Source organism: Hyposmocoma kahamanoa, unplaced genomic scaffold (genome assembly GCF_003589595.1).
Source record: "Hyposmocoma kahamanoa isolate Upper Pololo Valley unplaced genomic scaffold, ASM358959v1 160, whole genome shotgun sequence".
Taxonomy (NCBI): domain Eukaryota; kingdom Metazoa; phylum Arthropoda; class Insecta; order Lepidoptera; family Cosmopterigidae; genus Hyposmocoma; species Hyposmocoma kahamanoa.
The window spans coordinates 7,584,755-7,594,042 of record NW_020653575.1 but is presented as its reverse complement, the minus strand read 5'-3'; the positions used below and the strand labels follow the sequence as shown (position 1 = coordinate 7,594,042).

The window sequence follows — 9,288 nt, the reverse complement described above, 5'->3', positions numbered from 1 at the left end:
ATTCAAAGATTGAATTTATTAAAGCCCTATATATATATATATATATATATATATGTTCATTGACCATAGCCAATTCCATAATATTGGAATGACGAAGAGTTAAAAATAATGTTGATGACAAGAAACTAACTAATCAGAAGCCATCAACTGAGTTCAGGAACGATTATCTTCTTTATTTAATTAAACTAAAAATAAAACAACTTTAACTTTGATACCATGGTTTTATAAATTGGTAAGGTACAATTTATAAAAGCCCGATTAGTCAAGAAACATAAAAATTAATAATGACCATGAAACGAAAATATACTCAGCTAGTAGTTTTTTTTTAAATTATTTTTGGCCATGGAAACAAAGTCCTTCAACCGAAAACACAAACGATTAATTATATTTATGTAAATATGGCCACCACAAAGAGGATAGGCAATTTGAAGCGGCGTGGTTGGATTGGCTCGGGATTCCTTAAAACGGGCCGATACGGGTATTTTAGTTCGAGATTCGTATAATTTCGCGTTTTAATCTTCGATTAAGGCACAATAGCACTATCCTATTCCACTTTAAACTAGATTTCACAAAATAATTGAAAGTCAAAATAAAAACGACACTTTTCCCTCCAAAAAAGGTCCAGAGCGAATCCCCTCAGCTAGTAGTACAAACCAGTGTGACCATTTAATTTTGTGGTAGATTTTTGCCATTTAGGCAAATTTAGCCGCTGGCTTCGTTACTTTCATAGTATGTTATACGGCCTTGTATTGTGGAGCGCAGCTTCTAATGTCGAAACATTTTTATTTTGCAGAAGCGTGCGGTTAGAGCGATCCATAAATTAAGCTCACGTACCTCAGTTAGGAAGATTTTTAAAGAAATTGGCATATTGACCACTGCATCTCAGTTAATTTACAATATTGTATAAGTTTTGTACGTCTAAATAACAATTCATGGTTTATTAAACTGAGTGACATACATAATTGTAATATTAGGTAGGTAGGTGTGTTACCGAAGTTAAGACTTCAGAGGGTTCTCTGTTCTTTTGTGAGGCAAGGTATTCCGTATTATGATGAGATTCCAAAATCTGTTTTAGGCCTATCCAATGATAAGTTAAAAAATCATATGATGAAGTAAACGCTACTTTGATACATTATTACTCTGTTAAAGATTACATAAACGATAAGACTGTATGGCTTTAAAAATTGTGCTAGATATAACGATTTCAAGTTTAATTTGCTCTCCTACGAAATAAAGATAATTTTGATTAACTATTTAATTTTCACTGTGGCAGATCATGTTAACGTTTTATAAAAAAGTGAGAATATCCTTTCGTATGACTGCGAAAGGATATTCTCACAAGTTAACCTCAATAAAACTAAGTTACGAAGCAGGTTCCTAAACAAATATGATCTTCAGTCATAACAGTGAAGGAATGTCTTAAGGAACACGGAGACCGTGTCTGCTTTAAACCATCATAAGAAGTATAAGAAGTAAGAAGAATGTATAACGAAAAGAATGTACAATACGAAGGAAAATGTACACGTACAATGTACAAATTTTGCAATTTATTTTAAGTCATAAATTTTGAGTCTAAAAATAATTAGAAAAAAAACATGTTACGGTTTAAGTTGAAGAAGTTCATTAAAAAACGTTTGTTCCAAATGGAAACACTAAAATATCACTGCATATTTTAGGTATTTTCGCAAGAAAAGTTTGGCAGATTTTCAATCTGTGTAGGGCAGATTCTCTATTTCCCTGTTAATCACACTAACTACAACTGTGCCGCCTGGAGTCGGCCGTGCTAGCCACAAACAGTAAAGTTCCCTGAGTTGACGTCGCAGCTCCTGATTGGTCAATTCAAGGTCGCAATATGACCAACGCAATAAATTGCGGCAATATATTGCCAGAAATGGTGCATTCTGAATCCACCTTTATAAGATTATACTACGTGCTAGCTAACATGAAAACCGTGAATGTTGATGGAAGCCGATATGTCATCATCAATCATCATTCATCAAACACTTTTAAATGAATTTTGTTCCTAAAACTATAAACTTCATGTAGGTATACATACTTTTTTGCAAAAAAGGTAAAATTTTAAGGAAAGAAACTTTCTATCAGGTGCAATGGAGAACAAAATGCATGCTTATATTTTATATTTAAAAAACCAAGTATCTTGACTCGTTAAACCTGAAATTGTTATTTGCGAACTTTGGTAACAATATCTAATCTAAACTATATTTGTCAATAAATGTGGTGCCGATGAAAAAAAATATTTACACGTTTTGGTAATAATTAAATAAACATTGCGTGCTTAAAAAAAGTACAGTAAACAAAAGATACAGTACTACACATATTTTATAAGTAATTTATATTTTATGAGTAACTAATTATTTTGTAGAATTACTGAAAAGTCCATAGTAGAAATATATTTTATACATTGGCAACACACTTTCGCCGCCATTGAATCGACGCCAAAGACGCCATTGTGAAATATTGTGAACAATATTCTAAATAAACTTCACGTGCTCACCTCCAGTACTAAATTAATAACAAATTTAAAAAATATGGCTGATAACGATGATCTTCTGGACTACGAGGACGAAGAGACAGCGGATCAGCAGACCGCCGAGGGAGTCGCCGATGCGGTACCGAAGAAAGAGGTTAAGGGATCTTACGTATCTATTCACAGTTCCGGTTTTCGAGATTTCTTGTTGAAGCCAGAAATATTACGAGCCATTGTTGACTGCGGCTTCGAACACCCTTCGGAAGTTCAACATGAATGCATCCCACAAGCAGTTCTTGGCATGGACATTCTTTGCCAAGCCAAATCCGGTATGGGCAAAACCGCTGTGTTTGTATTGGCCACCCTGCAACAGCTGGAGCCCTCGGAAAATCATGTCTACGTGCTCGTCATGTGCCACACGAGAGAACTAGCGTTCCAAATCAGTAAGGAGTACGAGCGATTTTCGAAATACATGCCGGGCGTCAGAGTATCAGTATTCTTTGGCGGCATGCCGATACAAAAAGATGAAGAAGTATTAAAGACAGCATGCCCTCACATCGTCGTTGGCACTCCAGGAAGAATCTTAGCACTAGTAAATAGCAAGAAACTGAATCTGAAGCATCTGAAGCATTTTATTTTGGATGAATGTGACAAGATGCTTGAATCTCTGGACATGAGACGAGATGTACAGGAAATATTCCGGAACACACCCCATGGAAAACAAGTTATGATGTTCTCTGCTACCCTCAGCAAGGAGATTCGACCAGTATGCAAAAAATTCATGCAGGACCCTATGGAAGTATATGTTGACGATGAAGCTAAGCTGACATTGCATGGACTCCAGCAGCACTATGTCAAGCTGAAGGAAAATGAAAAAAACAAAAAACTCTTCGAGTTACTGGATGTCTTGGAATTTAATCAAGTAGTTATTTTTGTCAAGTCTGTTCAACGCTGCATAGCTCTTGCCCAACTACTGACTGACCAGAACTTCCCTGCTATTGGAATCCACCGCAACATGACCCAAGATGAGCGTTTGTCACGCTACCAGCAATTTAAGGACTTTCAAAAAAGGATCTTAGTGGCTACAAACTTATTTGGAAGGGGCATGGATATTGAGAGAGTGAACATTGTCTTTAACTATGACATGCCTGAAGATTCAGACACATACCTCCACCGAGTAGCCCGTGCTGGGCGATTTGGTACTAAAGGATTAGCCATAACTATGGTATCTGATGAGGGCGATGCCAAGATCTTGAATGAAGTTCAAGACCGCTTTGATGTGAACATCACGGAGCTACCTGAAGAGATCGAGTTGTCGACTTACATTGAAGGCCGATAGATTAAATACTGTTTTCATTCCCCTTTTCATCAACTCGTATTTTTGTAACTTTCATTGTCAAGGTTTGTAACAAGCTCTGAAGCAATGAGAAATTTGTCTACTTTGTAGTTTGGATTGTATAAGTGCAGAGTTGTCTTAAATAATAATTAATGCTAGGTTAAAGAAATAAAACTGACATTCATATTGTGATAACTTGCTTTTTTATCTTACACCTCAATCAAAACAATTACTCTGTTTAAAGCATAACATCTACATACAGGAAATAAAACAATCAACATTTCAATTTGTAAAAAAACTTGTATTCAGCAAATATGTAACAAGAGTGGTGTGGGAGTCAAAACACAGCCATAACATGTACAAAAATCTGTACTGTGTTATACACATCAACAAAAGTATAAAATAAGACATTGATAACAAATACAAGTTCCACACTCCAAGCACAATGGAGCTAGTGCATTTGATTTGTACATAGAAATTATTAATATGAAGACTGCAGAGTCACACAGGGGTCAGTGTGTAATCTTAATAAACAACACAATATTAAATTCACCACAAACTTATTGAATCTAAATATGATTATGAAAATGTTTAGAATTAGAGGATGCAACATAAGTCTTCTCGTGAGTAAGTCTAGTAATCAGATCTAAAGCCCATTTTGGTTGGTCTCCTGGCACCATGTGCCCTGCATTTCTAACTAAGATTTCCACCAATTTTCCAGCTTCCTTCACATACCCTGCCACATCCCCGTCTACCTTCCAAATAAACCTCTTTGCTGTCTTATAGTCCTGAGAGCCCGTAAAATTTAGGTTTCTCAAGTAATTAACAGTCAAAGGATAGGCAACAATGATATCTAACTGTCCATTATAAATAACTACATTATAATAGTCCAATAATTCTGATATCCAAGGTGCCACAGACTTCATGACATCTTGTTTCAAATGCTGCTCAACAATAGTGCCATTATGGAAAGGTAAGTCTCCAACATGAATAGCTTTGCGCACATAACTCTTTTGAAGCATAGGACCAAAATCTTCATCAGCGTTGTAGTTTTTAGAATGCAAGAAATTAAAGTAAAAATCAAATCCAGTCATATTGTAAAAGATGCTCTTTTTACCAATTAAATCTCCATTTAAAAGAGTATCAAAAGTATTAAAAGCTTCATCCCATTTTTGGTTTTTAATGTAATCAACAACTTTGTTTTCATATTCTTCAAAAATTTTAGCTTGATTCCAGTCTATAAGACCAATTTGATACAAATACTTGCCATAAAGAAGCTGGTGGATAGGATCACTTAAACCATTGCCAATAGCAATACCCTTTAAGTTAATTTTCAGTTTCGCTGTGGGGTTTTTCTTATGAATAGTGTAGGCTAAAGCAGGTACATATTTCCCTCCGTAAGATTCACCAGTGACAAAGAATTTGCTTTGCTGGAGCTCAGGAAATAGCTGGAAGAACTGGGTCAACAAGGAGTAAAGTTGTTCACCAACTTGAGTTTCACTTGTGCAATATCCCTTAGAGCTGTTTGTAAAACTGAATCCTGTCCCAACCGGGTTGTCTATGTAGATCATGTTGTGGCTAAGAGCCCAATTATATTTCCTTCTCTCAAATTTGCCATTTCTTATTCTAATAGGTCCATTTTCAGTGAACAATCCGTACAGGGATGTCGCGCCGGGGCCTCCCTGTAACCAGACCACGACAGGAGCCTTGGTGTTATTGGGTACTTTTGCTGGAAAGTACCAGAAGAACAGGTTGGAGTTGTAAGCCTTACTGACGGTGAAGTATCCTGCATAACTTTTAATATTCAGGCTCTCTGTGAAGGGGACACGAGCGAGTTGTCTGCCTTCAATAACGTTCCCGCTCTCGACGTATGGAGTGAGGAATAACGGTTTTCCGGTGTCGCCTTCATCTTGGAGACTGAGTTCTATCTTCGGGTATCGGTGAAACAAACATTGCACTGAAGCAAGTGTTTGCAGTATGAAAACCAGCAAGAAAGGCCCCATTGCTTCACGTTCTTTCACTAGGTAGCAACGAAGGACTGATAATTTGTCAGTATTCACACACAACTATGTCCGTCCGCAATCACATGCGAGACGACGTTAAACAGGTCATCGGTCACAGTTTGATAACTTTCCTATAACATCAAATTGTTGAAATAACAATAAATTGATAATGCATTGACAAAACTAATTTAAGTACGTGCTACTATTATTTCCTCTATTTACTAAAATTCAAGATTGGAGTCATTCCAGCGACACAGACACAGACTGATGCTAACGCACGAATTAATTACAGAACGTTTTATTTTACAATTTCATTTATTGGAATGGAAACAAAATTAACCGGTAAGCGCGGGAATACATGTCCATTTCGTGTCTGATGGTCGGATCAACTATCGGATCGGATTCACTCAATACACGTCCGATAGGCGTCCGATTCTTTGATCTTTCGCACAGACTACGGAGATCTTTAGTCGGACTTTTTCTGAACCACAAATTAGAAAGATGAACTAACTGCAGTGTTGCCAATTTATGGGGAATTTCCCAAATGTAGGGAATCTCAACTCAACAACTCGTTTGGAGATTTTGTTTGGATTACGCTATGTGGGAAAATGCCCTCGCATTCTAGAATTTTATCATATTTTTGTTACATTGATGATCACAAATAAAAACACTTTTTTTTTTTTAACGATATTGATTTTTTTTTCAACATCGCACATGAGCTGCTTATATAGCAACGTTTATACAGAATTATTAGCAAACCTCTTATATGTATAAAATTATCCAGTAGGATTAGAATCACTTTATCTTGTATTGTAAGATTACTACTATTATCAGTCACCGATAAAAGCCTGGCTCTTAAATAGGATGATGATGATCAATCGGTGCGTGTTGAGCGCGCGACCCTTCCTCGCGCTTTGACTGGTCCCCGGTGTGAAAAAAGAATACAGCTGTTGCTGAAGTAGGTATTTTAAAGGACTATCCACACACTTCGAGCGGTATTCTGTAATCGTTGAGAGACTCGCTATTTAATATTCGTAAGGCTTTTTTACCGACGGTATCGATTTTGTCGACAAATGCTACTTTTACTACCGGGGTAGGCAGAGACTACCGCTTTTCACTAGCCACGAACCTGTTACATTTCGCTTCATTAACACTCATCAATGCTTACATACGCTCGTCGGTTTACAGTAATTACTTTTACATGCTTTTGATTTTTTTTTTAATCTTCAACACGTTCAAGCCTACAGCGTAATTCGGATATACTACGATGTGTCTTTAATTTTCCAAATTTTACTTTATACCTGAATAGATATAGTTTGGGAATATTTTTAGGTGACTACTGCCTTTGGGAAAAATATCGATATATTTATCTCGATAAATTCGATACTGTTTGTAAATATCGATACAATATGATATATTTTTATCAGTTGCCCAACGCTAGACAGCAGGCAAAGAGTACCTAAAACGGCCCACAGCCATCCGCGCAGCCAGAAGGCTGCTCAGACACTATCCTGCGTATGGCTCAGCCAAGAATGTGTGATTGATTGTTGTTGTGATCATAGACTGCATACGACTGCAGTGCAGGATAATGAATGAGCCCCTTTATCGTGGCACCATAATTTTCGTTCAGTATCAGTAACTTCAACTTTTTATAGATCTCAACATCAAATATGGAAAAATAAAGTGAAAATATTTACTGTTCTGAAAAATATGATTTTAAACATTAACATCATGAACATTATGATTTCTAACTACATTGTATGTCATTGGCTAAATACGAAGGCAAAGCCATTAATATAAAAAAAAAAAACTTTCAAAAAAATAGTTTAGGTTAGCGACCCCGCGGTTTATTTTTTTTAAATGAATTTTATCACTGTCGATTTGGTCGATCATATCAATTTGTCGAAATCTGTTGAAGATGAAGTGTTTATTTTACGGTTACTACATAACGCTGTTGAGTTTTTTCCCAATTGGAGACACTACAATCTTTGCAAATATGTACCCTCGCGTTAAGGCGCGAGCCAAATGTGATGGAAACGCCGGTGCGCCGTTGATTCTGACTCCATACTTGAAGTCGGGCCGTATAGAGTTAGCGCAGAACTTGTCGCGGGTGCCTCTGACTACCAAAATTGGATTTCAAAGTCACGCCGGCTTTTTCACTGTAGATCCCCAGTACAACTCGAATCTCTATTTTTGGTATTTCCCGCCGTTTTCCAAGCAACAGGACGCTCCCATATTGTTGTGGCTGCAAGGCGGGCCTGGCGGCAGTTCTCTATACGGTTTGTTCACTGAACTGGGCCCTCTTATAGCAAAGAAGGGTGGATTCTCATTGAGAAAATACCACTGGGCACGGAACCATCACTTGATCTTCATTGACAACCCAGTTGGAACTGGCTTCAGCTTTACAAGCTACAGGGATGGCTACTGCACTGACGAGAACTGCATAGGGAAAGGGTTGTACAGTGCAATGCTGCAATTCTTCACCCTTTTCCCAGACTTAGCTAATAATGACTTCTTCATCACAGGAGAATCATATGCTGGCAAATATATACCAGTTTTAGCATTAGAGATACACAATCACAATATGAAAGGGGTAGTAAATAAAATCAATTTAATAGGTATGGCCATAGGCAATGGATTTTGTGATCCCGTAAACCAGCTAGATTATGGAAGTTACTTGTACCAACTAGGGTTAATTGATCAAAATCAATGTAAACTTTTTAAAGAACTACAGAAGAAAATTGTGGAAGCAATACAAGCTGAAATGTGGGGTGCAGCTGATATCCTAATGGACAAACTGTTGGATGGCGAAATAGCAAACTTTTCATACTTTAAATCCTTCACAGGGTTCAATTCTTATTACAACTTTCTAATAACAGAGGACCACACAGACATGTCAGTATTTATGGATTTACTAGAAAATGACAGTATAAGACAAAGTATCCATGTTGGAGGTTTACCGTTCAACTCCGGCGAAAATGTTGTGTTTAATTTGTCTCTTGACATCCTTCAGTCTGTCGCTCCTATTATCTCAGAGTTGTTATCTCACTATAGAATATTATTTTATAACGGTCAATTGGACATAGTTGTAGCTTACCCATTAACAGAAAATTTTCTACGTAATTTAGCTTTTAGCGGATCTCAAGAATATAGTAAAGCTCCAAGAGCTATATGGTTGGTAGATGGTGAGATTGCAGGTTACATTAAGAAAGCTGGTAATCTAACTGAAGCACTTGTTCGTAATGCAGGTCACATGGTGCCCCGTGACCAGCCCAAATGGGCCTTTGACCTGATTACTCGTTTTGTACGGAATAAACTATGATCATAAGCGGTACTTTCTATAAGTTAATGTATAAATACAGAACAGTCTGGTAGAAATCTACTATAATAAACTTTTTATATTCTTTCAAACTGAGTTGTTTGAAATAAAATTTTATTTCTTGAATTCCTATTTTATTTTC

General features: G+C 36.8%; 3 protein-coding genes across 3 annotated transcripts; 2 read left to right on the top strand and 1 right to left on the bottom strand.

Annotated features, from left to right (window-relative positions):
• The first annotated feature begins 2,441 nt into the window (after nt 1-2,441).
• Nucleotides 2,442-4,023, top strand: LOC113225371 (ATP-dependent RNA helicase WM6). Its single transcript, XM_026457654.1, has one exon. The coding sequence runs from the start codon at nt 2,550-2,552 to the stop codon at nt 3,825-3,827; it is 1,278 nt and encodes a 425-aa protein (XP_026313439.1). The 5' UTR covers nt 2,442-2,549; the 3' UTR covers nt 3,828-4,023.
• Nucleotides 4,024-4,133: 110 nt separating this feature from the next.
• On the bottom strand, nt 4,134-6,230 carry LOC113225369 (venom serine carboxypeptidase). The gene has a single exon (XM_026457653.1). It carries the CDS (start codon nt 5,825-5,827, stop codon nt 4,394-4,396), a length of 1,434 nt encoding a protein of 477 aa, XP_026313438.1. The 5' UTR covers nt 5,828-6,230; the 3' UTR covers nt 4,134-4,393.
• Nucleotides 6,231-7,668: 1,438 nt separating this feature from the next.
• On the top strand, nt 7,669-9,237 carry LOC113225396 (venom serine carboxypeptidase-like). Its single transcript, XM_026457698.1, has one exon. The coding sequence runs from the start codon at nt 7,746-7,748 to the stop codon at nt 9,147-9,149; it is 1,404 nt and encodes a 467-aa protein (XP_026313483.1). The 5' UTR covers nt 7,669-7,745; the 3' UTR covers nt 9,150-9,237.
• The last annotated feature ends 51 nt before the right edge of the window (nt 9,238-9,288 follow it).